The sequence below is a fragment of the Peromyscus californicus genome, unplaced genomic scaffold (genome assembly GCF_007827085.1).
Source record: "Peromyscus californicus insignis strain IS unplaced genomic scaffold, ASM782708v3 Scaffold_6__1_contigs__length_162567912, whole genome shotgun sequence".
Classification (NCBI taxonomy): domain Eukaryota; kingdom Metazoa; phylum Chordata; class Mammalia; order Rodentia; family Cricetidae; genus Peromyscus; species Peromyscus californicus.
Genome location: NW_026294584.1, coordinates 55,240,367 through 55,257,132, shown reverse-complemented (window position 1 = coordinate 55,257,132; position 16,766 = coordinate 55,240,367). Strand labels below are relative to the sequence as shown.

Sequence of the window (16,766 nt, the reverse complement as noted above, 5' to 3'; positions counted from 1 at the left end):
TCTAACACATTCCTGCAATGCAGAAAGTACAATTTTACAGTATCAGTTAAGAGCCAAACAAGAGACAGTTAGAAAAATCTTAGAAGTTAATGCAGTTCAATTAGAGAGATAGGAAATCCCTGTAGTTTGAAATGAATTTAAAGGAGAAAAACAGGGTGAATCTTGGGAAATGGTCAAGTTTCGGTAGATGACTGAGTAGAGACAGATGGGTTGTTCCTACGGCATGACCCAGGTGAGGAAGCAAAGACCAGGAATGCTCTGATGAGATGTGAGTAAACCAATATGAGAAAGATCTCATTCTGAGGAGTTATGGGGAGGAGCCGGGGCTGCAGAAGGGCTGTATATGGTAGATCTTGGAAAATAAGGCCATGAATTTTTACATTTTAGAAGATGACCACATTGCAGGGGTTTTGATATGGGACAAGCACATCTACCACAGCAACTAAAAGCTGTCTTCCTCCAGGCCTGCAGGACATATAGGGACAGACACATGGTGCATTTTATTCCATCATTACTCCAGTGAGTCTCTGTCCCATGCTTATGAGGAAGGAATAAGAAAGACAATATTTATAATTCAACTTCCCTTAACTACGGTGGACTTCATAGACTGCGTGGGGTTTAGGGGAAGAGTTCAGAGACTAAAACACTGGTGAGCATACAGACTAGAAGTTATTCCAAGTGTAGAAAAATGTTAGAAGCAAAACTGAATCTTGATATTGAGAACTGAACCAAAGGTACAGCTGCCCACAAAGTGCCCTCTACATTCTAGTCTTGTTTTTTGCTTTGTGCTGTTAATATCAGAAGACATCGCACCATCTGGGTAGCACTCTGAAAACTGAGCGAAAGGAAACAGCGCCCCTGGGTCTTCTTCCTGCCGTCTCTGGCAGCCACCATATCTGACCCCACACCATGCTTCAGCACGGCCACTTGTGACTAGACAAACCACATCCAGGTGAGGCTGGTAGGCGGAACCTGCTCTTCTGATACTGATTCACACAGGAGTCTGAATCTCACCTGTTACTAGTCTGGAAAGAAGCTCAGAGTATTTTTATGGAGACGAAGTCAACACACGATGGCCCTGAGAACAAAACTCAGCATCCATGGTCAAAGCATGAGCAAGGGCTCAGTCCCCTAAAGAGCAGTGAGGAGGCAGGCAACAGGGGGTAGAATTACTAAGTGTTTACAGAATCTCTCAGAGTCAAGGAAGAAAGCAAATGACTATTCTTGACAGGCCTGATTAACCCACCAACAGGACTTCCCCAACAGCAGTAATGCCCCTGCTTCCTCAGGACAACACAAACTTCTGTCCAAAATAAAATCTCCGAATCCACCAATCTCCATTCTAAATAGCCCCCTACCAGGAATCCCACCACAGAGAGCAGGGGATCTTAACTGGAGCTACTGCCAGATTTCAGGGTGTGTCTACTCCTGGAATTATGTTTCCAAATGCCTATCGCAAGCACACTTATCACCTCATTAGGAAACTGCTCCTTGATGACAGTCTCTCTCTGAGTCTCTGCCATATAAAGCCATGTCTTCATACACTGATAGGCCATGGACTTTCCCTTCCAGGCACTTTTCCCGATGTGTAACAATGTGATTACTCGTCAGACACGTAATTCCTGACTCCCACAAGATTGCTGATTCCCTGAGGAGGAGGCTGCACCCGTGAGTCCCCTGTGTCACCCCTGACACAGGCATTGCCTTCATATGCATATTTTAAAGTATTAACTGAACCAATTATCAAAAATTTTACCCTATAGGTCATTCTGTATGAACATGCTTTTCTATTTTATAGAATGTCTTTTATAAAATCTTTATCAGTACCTGGTGCCTTTAATCACAGCACTCTAGAGGCAGAGGCAGGTGGATCTCTGAGCTCAGGGTTAGCTTTATCTACCTGATGAATTCCAAGCAAACCAGGGCTACATAGTGAGAACCTGTCAAATACAAACAAAAAAAAACAAACAAACAAAAAACAAAGCACTTTACCAGGGAGCTGTGGTATTCGCTGTTGGTGAAATGGGAACTGTAAGTAGACCTTCACAATACCAAGGAACTGGACAGCAGGGAAGGGTAGTGGACATCAAAATCCTCGCCCAGACCCCATCCAAACATCTGAGTTCTCATTGGTACAATCTGATTTTAGAAAAAAAAAAAATTAAAGAAATAGCCACATTTGGAAACTCCTAATTTTCTTACATTTTTTTCCCCTTCAAAGGAATAAAATCTCTCTTGGGTTCTTTATTTACCTCCATTAGCTGCCATTAAAATACTGTTTGGGTGAAGTTTTCTATTAGAACCACACCCACAAGCAGCCTGCTAGTGAATTCCAAGCATGTGACCGTGCCAAAAATTCCTCTCCAGCAGTTTCTGACCGACCAGAACAGTTCTCCCCCCCTTCCACACACACAGTGTTTCCCTGTTTCACAAGGAGACAAGGGGAAAACTGTGAGCAAAATGGGGACAAAAGATCAGAGTCAGGGGAAGCCTTTGCGGACGGCCAGAAAAGGTCCTTGTTGTGTTCCTCCTTCTTCCTGCTGATGCAGCTACAGAAAGTAACGACATTAATTACGAGTTATCACAATTGTTTCCAAACTGTGATGAGCACTCCTTGTGTCGTGTGTGCACGGTGTGTTTCAACCCTCACAACTGTTAGGAAGTAGGGACTCCACTCAGCATACGAGGAAACTGAGACACAAAGGCGTAGTTACACTTAGGATGCTTAGGTTTAGGCATTGCCACTTTTTTTTTTTTTTTTTTTTTTTTTGAAACAAGGTTTCTCTGTGTGGCTCTGGAACTAGCTCTGTAGACCAGACTGGCCTCGAACTCAGATCCACCTCTCTCTGCCTCCCAAGTGCCAACACTGCCTGGCTCAAAGATTTGCACTTTCTAAAGTTAAAACACTAACAACACCAAAAACAAAAAACAAACAAAACCCCAGCAGGGGGTGGCACATGCCTTTTCACCAGCATTCCAGAGGCCAGGCAGGCAGATCTCTATGAGTTCACAGCCAGCCTGGTCTACAAAGCCAGTTCCGGGACAGTCAGAGCTATTGTACAGAGAAAACCTGTCTGGAAAAACAAAACAACAACAACCAAACAAACCAAGAAAACCCACTCACAATTATGTTTGTAATTTCCTATGAACCATTATTCCTCCTAGTGAGTTTTTTTCAAGTTATTATTAAAATCAAGAAAAAAATTTAAACTCCATGTGACAAAGGAAGAGCTGATTTCTACATGTAAGATAATGACAATCCTATCATAATGAGTCATATAAATTGTAAACATATTATACATATGTTTTTTGGTTTTTTAACCTAACAGATTGGTCAAAAATAAAGTGTGAGAATAAGCTGCTTGCTGGTGAGAAAGCAAATTGCTGCAAGCCCCGGGAGGGTAATTTTTAGCAAAATTAGAAAGATGTGTGCTATTTGATTAAGCCCATTTCATAGAATTTAGTCTACGGTTAATGTGAGCACATGCAAGATGATTGTGTGTGTGTGTGTGTGTGTGTGTGTGTGTGTATAATATGTGTGTGATGCGTGCATATGAGTATACAGGTGTACACACTCATGTGTTCAAATACAAAAGCCAGAGCAAGATATCATGTCCACCTTTTTCATTGGCTCATCCTTGAGACAGTCTCTCACTCAACCAGAATCTCTCCCTTTTGCCTAGGCTGGCTTACCTTTTAGGCCTTTTAGGATCTACTGGTCTCCATTCCCCAGTGCCATGGTTACTTGCATGCACAGCCATACCCAGGTTTTTTTTTTTAGTGGTGCTGCAAATTCAAATTTAGGTCCTCAGGCTTGCAGAGCACACCCCCTTATCTGATGACCCAGATCCTTATCCCCTATATTGTCATAATACCAAAAGATAAGAAATAACTTTGATGACTGCTGTCAGGTGAGTAGCTAAATCATGCTCCATCCACCCCAAACAAACAAACAAAATGAAAAAGACTCCATTTGCGCCCACACAAGCAGACCTCTGAGATATACTGTGAAGTGGGGGAGAGCAAGGAGCTGAGCAACAGATATATTACACAACCATTTGCATAGAAAGACACAGAGACACCACAGTGAATAAAGCATTTGGTTAGCAGTGTAGAGTTACCGGTTTATAAGTCAATGGACTGGTTCCTTATGGAGGTGTTAATACAGACAAATATTTCTAAAACCACAAACATAAAACTGCTAAAAGTGCCCCCCCAACACGGTAGTTAGAAGGGAGATTTTCCAAATACACCTGTCAATAGAGTTTGAGTTCTTAATCATTTCACTGTATTACACATAAAAATGTTTAAATTTAATATGTAGTCCCACTGCCTTTAACACTGCAGTCCACAGCCCAGGCTCACTTAGTCGAATATACCCTAAAACAGGGCAACTGTTTTTTACTCGGGGGAGAGTGCAATCTCTCTCCATCGGAAATCTGGTTGTAAACTCGTCTCTAAAATTTACATATTGACGCCTTTTAGCAAAAGTTCTTCTTTCCTAAAACGCCAGAATTTATTGAGTTACAATGAATACACAAGCAACATCAGTCTCACCATTTTAATTTATCAAATATTGCTGTTTCCACATGGAAATCACAAATTCTGTTTTTCCAAACGTAACTATAAATGTCAATTCAAATCACTCACCACACTTCACCCAATAGCACAGAGAGAGAGAGAGAGAGAGAGAGAGAGAGAGAGAGAGAGAGCTTTTCATTCTGTCTTACAAAGACCCATGTTTAACCACATATCTTTCCAAAATTACCTTTCAAAACATTTGTATAATAATTGGAGCAAGTTATTTTTAAAACGATATTTGGGACATTAATACAGTGAATTTTTTAAATGGCATTTGAATATAAAATAAGTGAGATTCTTAAGTCTGTTTTTTTTTTTTTTTAACAAAAAGATGTTTATTCAGTGCAGATGTGGGTTTGTAACATTTGCTTGAGGAAAGTAAAAAGGTTCCCTAAGACAGTTAGGAAAATGAGGCAATCACAATGGCCTTTTTGGAAAGGAATAACGAGCATGGGAAGCTGCAGAGAGGAGAAAATTAAAGGCAGGAAAGGAGAAATATTACTGAGAAATGAAAGAGTAGCAGCAAGAATTTCCCCAGTAATCTTCACAAAACCAAAGCTGCACTTTCCAAATTTGGCAAGAGACAAATAACCTCCATAGGGTGAAGAGTGATCAGGACTCCTAGCCCAGACCACTGCCGCCAGAGCCACCTGTCCTTCGGGGTTCTGGTACTGACTGCTACTCTGTCCTCTGCTTCCCGCGCACATGGACATCCCAGTTCAGCTGAGACACAAACATCTTTTCTGTAACTCCCCAGTAGCTAGCTGAGATGAGGTGATCCAGTTGATCAAGACTTTTACCTAAAGAATTAACCAGTAATAAAGGAATAACAGACAACTTTTACCTAAAGAATTAACCAGTAATAAAGGAATAACAGACATAGAAGCAATAGAACACATTGTATTTCGTACTTTAGGTCAATACTGGCTCTCCAGGATTCAGAATCTCCATTTTCATAATATCCCAAGTTACAGGAAGAATGCTCAGAGTCCCTGTATTTTCCTCTCCTCTTTCCCAAGGAGGGAAGTCCACAGTGTGACCCCCATGTCTGCCTGTGAAGACATTTCCATGAAGGTGAGCTCACTTCCAAGGGAGGTTACCCTCACCTGAGTCTCTTCAAAGGGTCTAGATGGAGAGACCATGCTTTCTAGGCCACCCAGAAACCCCTGGCAAACAGGAGTAGCTGCCTAAATGTGCCTCGAAACCTGAGATTATTGGTGATGAGGATAAATGGATGTACAGACATGCACAAGTAAAGTATAATTTGCCAGGGCCAATACCACATGTTATCTGATGAGATGAAGACCGTGGCATCGATGACCATGGACACAAACGACAGTGCATAAAGAACCAGGAAGGAGATGAGTGACTTCAGAGCTCTGCTGTGAGCCTGGGTGCTGGGGTCCTGCAAGCTGTGGGCATTGTGCTGCATTCTCTGGGTGTGTCTCCTAAGGGAATTAATCAACAGCAAAATTGAGACCAGAAAGAGAGAGCAAGGAATTGACATGGTGACAAGTTTCAGGGGCATAAAATAATCTATTTCCAGCCTTCTGTTCCACTCTTTAAAGGTCGTGTTCCCAGAAATTTTCCTTCTTAAGAATGCCTGATACACAGCATGGTTTCCCCAAAAGAACAGCAGAGTTACGATGAAGGACACCAGGATAGAGCCCAGCAGGAGCCAAGGCACCAGTGCCGGGAGCCTCCACTTCAACCACAGGAAGGCAGGATGGGAAAAGTTAGCAATCTTGGTACAGAACAGGACGCTGAGCCAGGTGCCAAACCAGAATGTGGCTGAGTTCAAGAAGTCCCAGTGGAGACCAATGAGTTGCCGGGCAAGACCCTTGGAGTACTCGACCAGGTAGAGGAAGTAGTAGAAACTGTTCACTAGCCCAACACACTGCTGGCAGAATCTGGAGACACCCAAACTAAGGAGGATCATGTCCAAAGGGAGCAGCCTACCACGACGTAGCCATTCCCTGCTCAGTATCAGCACAATGAAGCCGTTGGCCAGGATTCCCAGAAGACAAAGCAAGACAAAGATCAACATGAAGAAAACTGTCAGTGCTGGTAGCATTTCAGTCCCTCCTCCAATCACCACTAGTTGCTGTGGCTCCTGGCCTCCTCCCTGCCCCTATCTACAGTCCCTCACACTCCCTTATGGAGACAGGAGATAAATGGTTGGGTTCTGCATCTGAGCAAGAACTTCAATGCGAAGGATGCTCAGGCAGTAGATCAAAGGTGTGCTCTGGGCTCAGATAGGATGCAAATATCCCCTGGGCTTGGGTACCATGGGGCACCAGCTGCTCATGATTTGCCTTCTCTGATTTTGCCTACATCCTATCCTATCGTGCTTGGAATAGCATCAGTAGGGAGGGATTTTAGTCTTGGTAAGTAAGTTCCATCCTTATCCTATCATTGTACTATAGGACCATTCATCTTTCTATTAGGTGTAGATTGGTAGGTAAGTAGATAGATAGATAGATAGATAGATAGATAGATAGATAGATAGATAGATAGATAGTAGATAGATAGACAGATAGGTAGATAGATAGATACTTACATACCTAGATGCATAGATATCCAGTACAGGGGGATACCTAGCAAAAATAGTGACACTAAACTAAAGAAGTCAGTCTTAGCTGAGTGTCCTTGCCACGCATCTACCCTCACTCATGAATAGTTACTCCTTCAAAGTCAATACCTCAGTCTACCTTTCTACCCAAATCTCTACTTAAATTCCCTATGTTATAAGTAATTTATAAGCATCTAAACCTATCTCTTTCCAGGAGAGAATACACTTCCTTGTGGTTGCAGGACTGAGTGCATTTGTTTCCTACTGGATATTGCTTAGAGTGCACTTGGGTCCCCTAAAGACTGAGACAGAGGCTGTCCTCCATCTTTGCAAAATGAGCTATTTAAAAATGGTCACTGACTTCATTAGACCAGCAGGGTGCGGTATGAGCAAGACATAAACAACACATTCTAGAATCTCAACAGATCTGCTTTGCCTGTATTATTGACTAGACACCCACACCTCTGTAACAAGGTGGATTCCTTTGCCTAGAATCAAGACATGGCTCTTAGCAACTGGGAAAGTGAGGAATCCACAAAGTTCCAAAACTCAGGGTTGGTGTTCATGAAGGTCACCTTAGATTTGTCTACCACGATGAGAGACCACAGCTTAGAAGGCACAAGTGAGCCCTTGTCTACCAACACCAACATTAGAGACAGCCCTACAGGACCACATTGAAAAGTAAAACTACTTTAACATGCCTATCATCTCAGGGAGTTATGTTTTTTTAATGACTTTTATGTGTGACAAAGATACATAAGACCTATTCTTTCAGCAAATTGCAAGTGTGTACTTCGGTATGACCAGTTGCTGTCACATGGTTGTACATTTAGCCTCCAGGACTGAGTTGTTTAGCATAGCTGAAATTTTGTACCCCATGACCAACATCTCTCCACTCATCCTCACATCCTAGATCCCTGGCAACACCACTCTACTCTTGATATCTGCAAGCTCAGTTACTTTAGTTTCCACGTGTGAAGTTCTGCAGTGTTTATCTTTCTATGTCTAGAGTTCTTTGATTAGTTTAATGTCTTCTAGAGCATAATGCTCATTTGTGTTGTTCCAAATATGAGTATTTCTTTTTTTTAATTTAAGAGGATTTTATTTACTTTTGTATGTTCTTAAAGAAAACCATTCACATACGTGTAAAAATTAGACAACTGATAGGGGACTTAGGTTTTACTTTACACATACCAATTTGTAGAGCAGACATAATTCTTCAGTTCAGTGGGACTTCCACATGATTACAGTCACAAAATTGGCACACTATATTAAAAGACAAAACTAAATGGAGACAGACAAAATAGGAAGCTCTATGCCAACTTCGACCCAGGGTGTACTGCCTGTCATACAAGATCTTGGAACTGTCTGCTGTGAACTTACCAAAATAGAACCAGAGGTCAGAGGTCACAAACAGTGGCTTACAAAATAAAACCTCTTTTCCAAAAGCTACTGGTTTTATAGAAAAATATTATAAATAAAATTAATACTCTTTGAAGTGATTATTCCAAAATCACATGTGGTGCACTGGTTCATACCAACCCCTTTAGGACACAGTGCCTGGCGGAGACTGAATTACTGGTCAGGTTCACCATGACTACCCTTCCAGCTCAGCCCGCTGGCTGACAATCATAATGTTGTCAGCCATTGGGTATACTTATAATGTGTTCCTAGTTTGAGATTCAGAAAAAAACTGCTTGGGAAACATGACATAATTTGTATTTCTTCCTGAAGGAAGGAAATCAGTAGAAATTTGTAAACGTAAAAGAGATTTTTTTTTTAAATAGAAAGAAATAGCTGATTCTTCTTCATTGCTGGAACTTTACTCAGAGATGATACGAATTTAATTTCGGTTTCTGAGACAGGGTCTCACTATGTAAGCCAGGGATCCAAGTTGGTCTGAAACTCTCCACATAGCCCAGATTGACCTAGGACTTGTTGTAATTCTCCTGCCTCAGCTCCCTGAGTGCCAAGTTACCATGCCTGGCTCCAAATTATCGGGCTATCCTGAAAGGCTGGAGGCTAAGTAACATTTGGTAAGCAGGGATGTTTCAGAGCGCTACTCCACTTAGTCCAATCCTCCTGATTTCCCTTCATGATTATGGAAATTATATAGAAAAGAGATCTTACAAGTTATGTACAGCAGTTTACATCTCAGTTTCTTTTTTCACTTGATGAATAGTTGAAATGAATTCATGACATATGTTTGTCATGGAAATCTGTGTAGGAACATGGAAGTTTCACTGGAGAGGCAAGATCTTGAGCAGGATCATGATTCTGGACTCCATTTCCTGAATAAGTGGAACCATATGGTACATCAGTTCCTCCAGCCATACTTGTGTCATGCTGCATTCCATATGTTTTTCTTCTCTGGTCTGAAGATCTTTATAAGCAATAATTGCCCCATTCAATCATTGCTTCTGGTCGGAGTTGGTTGGACCTGAGTTCGTTTATATCGGGTCCTGATCTCAGCACCAACTCATTCCAGAAACTGAACTGCAACAGCAGCTGATTCCTTCTGGAGAGAAGCATGTCACTTCTGGCCCACCGATATTTACAAATTCCTGGTTTTCTTTGAGTTTATTCATGACCTCTGTGAGGGCTGGATAGCCTCCTTCATCTCTCCAGATGTGGAGGGCTTGATCCTGCTCGCCACACCATGTGTTCCATATCCCCACGAAGGTACGAGGGTACAGTTTGTCTTCTTGGGTCTTTGGTAACACTTCTTGATAAATTTTGTTGTACGCGATCAGACATTTGGACTTAACATTGTGAAACTGTAACTTGTAACAGACTGCTTTTCTCCTTTTTTGGCTAGGAGGTTAGAGTTGATCTTTTCTTGGATCAACCTCTCTGACAAATAAAGACTTTAGCCAGCTGTCCTCCTGAGCTCTGTGACTTGAAGATGTCACTCTTGTGAGCCTGGGCAGGAAGTTGCCAAGGGCAGCTGGCCACAGCAGGCCTCCTCGACTAAAGCACTAGCACCACCCTCTTGCTCCAGAGCCTGAAGCTCCTACTGTCTGGGTGCAGTTGACCATGACGCTGCCCAGTATTTCATTTTTTAAGGCTGAATAATATTCTACAGTGGTCATGTATCATGTTTTCTTTACCCATTTACTGATTAGTACTTTTTTATTTTGTCTCCATGTCTTGGCTACTGTAGCTGACACTTTGGTGGACATAAAAATGCTGCTGGCTCTAATACAGTGATTTCACTTCCTTTGGATATTGGTTGCTCTGGTTTGGATATGTTTGATCCGCACCAAAACTCATGTTGAACCTCAGTTCCAATGAGGCCATGTTAAAAACTGTTGTGGACTTTCAGAGATGAGTAGTTCATTAGGAGAAATGAAGTCTTTTTCTCATGCACATTCTCAATCTTGTAGGACTGGACTGGTTGGGAATGTAAAGTGCTGCTGGTGTCTCCCTAGTCCCTTGTTGTGGGATTCTCTTCCACATACACCCGCTTACCTTTCTTCCTTCACCAGAAGCTAAGCAAATGTCAGTGCCATATCCTGAGCTTCTAAACCATTCTCTTTAGAAATTACCCAGTCTAGGTATTTTGTTATAGTGACAGAAAATGGACTGAGATTTGACGAAAACCCAGGAACGGGACTGTTGAATAATAAAGTGCTCTGTTTGGGTTTTTTTTTTTTCTTCCTCTCTCTCTTTTTTCCTGAACATCCACATTATTTACCAAACTGTGCCAATTCACATTCCAACCAATGCATACAGGGACTTGTTTTCTCTGCCTCCTCCCAACATTTATCTCTTTTTGGTAACCACTAACAGGTGTGAGGTAATGAATGCCTCTTCGTGGTTTGGATTTGCATTTCCCTGAAGCAGATGACGCTAAGCACATTTTCACGAATTTCTTGTGTGTTTGTACGCCACTTTTGAAAACTATCATCTCCTCAGATCCTCTGCTCACATTTAAATCAGGTTTCTTGGGGATGATTTTGCTGTTGAGCTGTATAATTCCCTTACAATTTTCTTCTTTCTCAGTGAAGAAACCATTGTTTCCACATTGCATACTCTTGGCACCTGAGTCAAAGTTTGGTTGTCTGCATGTGTGTGAACCTGTGTCTGAGATCTCAGCTGTGTCTCATTGGTCTATACGTCTGGTTTTATTCCAGCGCTGTGTTGTTTGCCTTCTTTTGGGCTAGTTACTGGAAATTTATTGTGTTACTTCTGTTTTGTGTTTCTCTGATCTTCCATGTCCCATATAGCGTTGTGTGGGATGTTTGTATGCCTGAAAAACAATTATTTTTTCCACTGGGTTGATTGTTTCCTTTGTTGTCCATGGGCCTTTTAGTCTGATATAATCTTCTTTCTCTATTTTAATGATGTTCTAAAGCTCAGCACCCATATCGACATCAGGGAGTGTTCGATTATCTTCACTTCTTACAGTTTTATGATTTAAGATCTTAAGCTTGAGTGTTTAACCTATTTTAAGTCATTTTTGTATGTGAGCTGTGTAATGTAGGGGCCTGGCTTTACTCTTCTGCCTATGGATATCCAGTTTCCCCACTTTCCCTAGCATCATTTATTGAGGAAACCCTCTTTTCCCCACTGCATATTCTTGGCACTCTAGTCAAAATTCAGTTGACCATATGTGTATAAACTTGTATCTGAGCTCTCTGTTGTGTCTCATTGTCTATATGTCTTGTTTTATTCCAGTACCATATTGTATGCATTCTTTTGGGATGGTTACTGGAAATTTTTTGTGTTCCTTTAGTGTTGTGTTTCCTTGATTTTTTTTTAATGTTCATATAATCTTGGGTGTGATTTCTGCGTACTCAAAGAAAAAATTATCTTTCCCAGACTCTACAAACTTGGTTTTCAAAGGAACCACATACACACACACACACACACACACACACACACACACACACACACACACACACACAAAATGAACATTGAGAAACAAGCCAGGCATGATGGCTAATTCTTATAATCCCAGTACTTGGGAAGAAGAGGCCGGAGAATCAGCAGTCCACAATTCTCCACAGCTACACAGTGAGTGCAAAGTGAGCTTGAGCTACATGAGACCCTGTGTCAAAAACAAAAGCAGAAGTTTTAAAGTGTGTGTAAGTATGAAGTCACAGTCTAGATGGGACATCGCCCTCTAGTTATGGGGAGGACAATGGTGGCTCCAGCTCCGGGTGATGTAATGGCTCTGGCCCTAGGGCAGAGGGACCAAAGAACTCTGGGCAGCTCCACCAGTTGAGACTGGAGTTGATGAAAACTGCAGCTTACCTCAGTGGAAGGAGCTTCTGGTGTCTCTGATAGGGAAGGGCTGCTCAGTGGAGGGCACCAGGGGCCTCCTGCTCTACTTCCCACTGATGGGGCCTCTGCAGCTGAATATTTCTCTTCTGCACTGAGCTGTGATGATTGCTGGCAAGGATCAAACACAATAAATGCTCCCTATCTTTTTCTGTGTAGCCATCCTAGCTTTTGTGCTCTGCTTCGTTGCTGAGCTTATTACATTCTGGAGCTCTCCAAGAACAATTGTTTTCAGGAGGAAGTTATTGTTTTGTGGAAGACTTGGATTATGACCCTTAGTCTGCCATCTTGTTCCAAAAATATTTTCAGAGTGAAAACATATTCAAGTTAAACTATATTAAGAGATTTTCTGTTTAATATTTTCAACATGTTCTGATTTGTCTATGGCTGTTTTTAAGCATTCACATATTCTGTTAGAATATGATTTTATCATGAAAGAGTCATGTGAGAAAATTAGTCCAACTAATAATATGAAAACTGTTATTCCCACAGCATAAGGGGACCAAGACACTCCTGTGACATTCATGTGGGATGATTCCTTGACCTCCCGTGAGTACCAAAATCTTCAAAATGCCCCAGTCCCTTGACACAATGGAATAGAAGTGGCATATCACTTGTGCACATCTGTATGCTCTGAGAATCTCTAGATTGTTTATAATGCCTAGTTCAATATAAATACTATTTAATTAGTAAAAAATAATCCAGTAAAGTGCTGGATTTTTTTTCCTTTTTTTAACTTACTCTTCTCATATATTATATCCCAGCTACAGTTTCCCTTCCCCCCACTCCTCCCAGTCTCCCACTACCAGATCCACCCCTTCCCCATTTCCCTTCAGAAAAGAGCAGGCATCCCAGGGATGGTTTTAGGTAATAATGATAAGGAAAAAAAAGTCTTGACATGTTCATTACAGGCATAGTTTTTACTGTGTTTTCCAGTTGCTATCAACAACTTGGATCCAGAGGCCCTACTACCACAGTGTGAAAATCAGTAATCTACAATAAAAAGAGCAATTCCTCTGAAACCATCTAGACCTGCAGTCTTATCACTATCACAGATCTTACATTGTTTTTCATGTATTTGTTTATCTACTAAATAAAATGTATGGACGTTTTGTTTGTTGTGATTCAGGGGACTCGTATGCACTCTAGTACTAAGGTGTATCCCTAGCATGCAACACATATGTATAAGTGTTGTTGTTTGTTTCTGCTATTTTGGGAGGCCTGCCACCCAAATAAATCACATATGGAGACTTCTTAATTGTGAATTCCCAGCCTTATCTTGGCTTATTTCTTGTCAGCTTTCCTTAACTTATCCTGTCTACCTTTTGCCTCTGGGCTTTTCCCATTCTCTTACTTCTGTAAATCTTACTCTTACTCCGTGGCTTGCTGTGTAGCTGGGTGGCTGGCCCCTGATGTCCTCCTCCTTCTCTGGCTACTTCTTTCTTCTCTCCCAGATTTCTCCCTCTATATATTCTGTCTGCCTGCCAGCGCCGCCTATCCTTTCTCCTGCCAGTTCTTTATTAGAACATCAAGTGTTTTAGACAGGCACAGTAACACAGCTTCATAGAGTTAAACAAATGCAACATAAACAAAAGTAACACACCTTAAAATAATATTTTACGACATATAAGCACTTTTATTTGCTGCCACAGAAGTCCTATAGAATGTAAGTGCGTGAGCAAGGTGTTTTCAAATACTTACTAGTTCTTTGAAGAAAATAAAAGAAGATTCCTGGAGTTTGCTGGAGAGTGAAAGCTGTTCCTTTGCACTTACAGGAGACAGGGAGAAAGTTAAGAGAAAGGTTTGTCAAGACAATATATGTGAGCTGAGAGGCCCAGGAGAGCAGAGCCTTGCACTGCATGAACACTCATTCTTGTAATATTATCTAACTGTAACTGTATTCATCCTCCCTCACCGTTACTTTAAACTTGATTCTAAGAAAGAAAACAAGCCAAGGCAGAATGCGTAGCTATTATTTTCATTCTGATCACATGGATTATCAGAAGATCACCTCAAGTAGTAAAGCAGACTTAAACCATCCTAATATAGGAATCCTAGATAGCAATATAGTGGCAGCTTCAACCCTTCTGAGACAGGCTGATGCTGAAGTTAGAAAAAGGACAGGAGGAAGCTACTGGGACCAGTACAAGAATCTGACTTTGTGCTTACCAGGCCTGAAAAACAATTAATATAGCCTTTTCCTTCCTGGGTTTCTTTCTGAGATCTGAAGATTTCCTACTGGACCTTCCTACACTTGGATATCCAGTTTCCCTGGCATAATTTATTGAGGAACCTATCATGACCCATTGGGTATCCTTGGCTGCATGGGAGGGGCCCATCCACATCAATCATTAATCCAGAAAATGCACTACAGGCTTGACCACAGGCCAATCTTATGTCCAGTTCAGTTAACTTTATGTGTAAACTTATGCCTGTGATTTCCAAAATCAATCCAATCAGACTGTGTATTGCCTATGCCTTAGTATATGTTCTTATTGCTATGATAACCATGACCAAAAGCAATTTGGGGAGAAAATGGTTTTATTTGGCTTCCAGGATATACTCCATCACTGAGGGAAGTGAGGGAAAACTCAAGACTGAAGATGGAGGAGGGCTGCTCACTGGCTTGCTCTTCATGGCTTTGTCAGTCTGCTTTCTTGTACAACTCTGGACCACAATCATTAATCAAGAAATTGCATGGCAGACTTGCCCTCAGCCCAAACTTCTGGACTTGTTTTCTTAGTTGAGGTTCCCTCTTCCCTGATGGTATAAGTTTTGTCAGCATGTATCAGGTTGACAAAAACTAACCAGCACCCCCTCTACATCCTTCTGATGGAATCAAGACCCCAAATCTGTTAGGACTCCCAACTGAAGACATAACACAGTGTGCTTTGTTGATATCATGATGGACACTCCTGATCCCCACAAGCTTTTGAGGTGAAAAGAAAGACTTCCTTGTCTTTCTCCACAAACCACAAGAGGAGAATCAACAGAGTTTCATCAAGTATTTACTCTCCACAAAATCCTCTCTCCCTAACCATCTCAACATTCCACTTTTTTATCAAAGGACTTCAAAAGCATTGGAACAGGGTGTTTTGTTTCATTTTGTTTTGTTTTTGTTGTTGTTTTTTGTTTGTTTGTTTTTTGTACCTACTTTGAAAATATGGAAGGCTAAACTGGAGGAATTCTCATGTTATTGAGGTTTTGCTCCCCATAGAAATATCAATTTCAGCAGCATGTAACTAAAAAGCAGCATCAAAAAATTTGTTAGTCCTGGGAAGTAATTTGAATATTATTCTAGTATAATTGAAATTCACTTGAGGGTTTAAAGTAAGGAGTAATGCAATCAAGTTTATCTTCTTAAGTTGGTCCCCCAGACAACTGTATGAATAACAGATCTTGGGCAGGCTAGGGTGGAAGAAAACAGAGGGTACTACCTTGGACTGTACTTGCAGATCAGAGCTTCTCCTCAGGTAGAAACCTGAGAGAAGGAAAGCAATAAGATGCTGGTGAATTATGAATGTAAACCTGATACAATTTGTCTGATCAATAGGGGTAAGAAAAGGAGAAAAATCTAGCACCAATTCTAAAGTTTCAACTTTGTCATTGGAGAGACTTTCATGGAGTCCCTTGCTGAGATGAGAAGGAATAGAAGAAGATGTCTGTGGGTGGAAATCTGTTTTGGTCCTGCAGCACTTGAGATGCCTGTTAGATATCTAAGTTGAGACATGAGCTAGACAATTGAAATGTAAGTCTGGATCTCGGTGAGTAGCAAAGGCTGGAGTAACAGGTTTGGAGACTCAACACTTACATGGTATTTAAAGCTATTAAACTGGATGAGATCATCTGAGGGAAAATGTTGGTGGATACTGTAAAGGGGGCTGGAGTAAGCATTACACCTTCAGCTTTTAGAGGTTGAAAGCTCAAGAATCCAACTAGTATTATAGAGGACTGAAACTAGTATTGAAAAGGTTCCTCCACCCTGAGCTTACACTCAGCACAAAAGATAGAGGAAACAGAAAGATAGGGGTGTCAGCCCAGAATGAATAACATGCCTAAAAGGTTCTATGCTAGATCCCCAAAGTGATCTGCACCCAGAGGTTCTAGGTCATGCTCTCTGGGATGATATCTCCAAAGAACATGTGACTAACATGTTCTAAGGTTTTAGCTGCCCTCAGCTTCTATGCTGGCTAATCTATGTCAACTTAACATACAAAGTAGAGTTACCTGAAAAGAGAGAACCTCAATTGAAAAAATGCTATCGTAAGATCTGACCATAAGGCATTCTCTTAGTTAGATTGATGGGTGGTGCCATCCTTGGGCTGGT

The 16,766-nt window shown here is 41.4% G+C and overlaps 1 protein-coding gene and 1 pseudogene across 1 annotated transcript; both read right to left on the bottom strand.

The window, feature by feature from the left end:
• Positions 1-5,728: 5,728 nt before the first annotated feature.
• LOC128098655 (taste receptor type 2 member 41) lies at positions 5,729-6,655 on the bottom strand. Its single transcript, XM_052719967.1, has one exon. It carries the CDS (start codon positions 6,653-6,655, stop codon positions 5,729-5,731), a length of 927 nt encoding a protein of 308 aa, XP_052575927.1.
• A 2,738-nt stretch (positions 6,656-9,393) lies between these two features.
• On the bottom strand, positions 9,394-10,453 carry LOC128099529 (protein NipSnap homolog 2-like; annotated as a pseudogene).
• Between the last annotated feature and the right edge of the window lie 6,313 nt (positions 10,454-16,766).

Excerpts from the sequence above, each read along its gene's own strand:
- LOC128098655 (XM_052719967.1), bottom strand. The coding sequence starts at position 6,655 with ATGCTACCAGCACTGACAGTTTTCTTCATGTTGATCTTTGTCTTGCTT.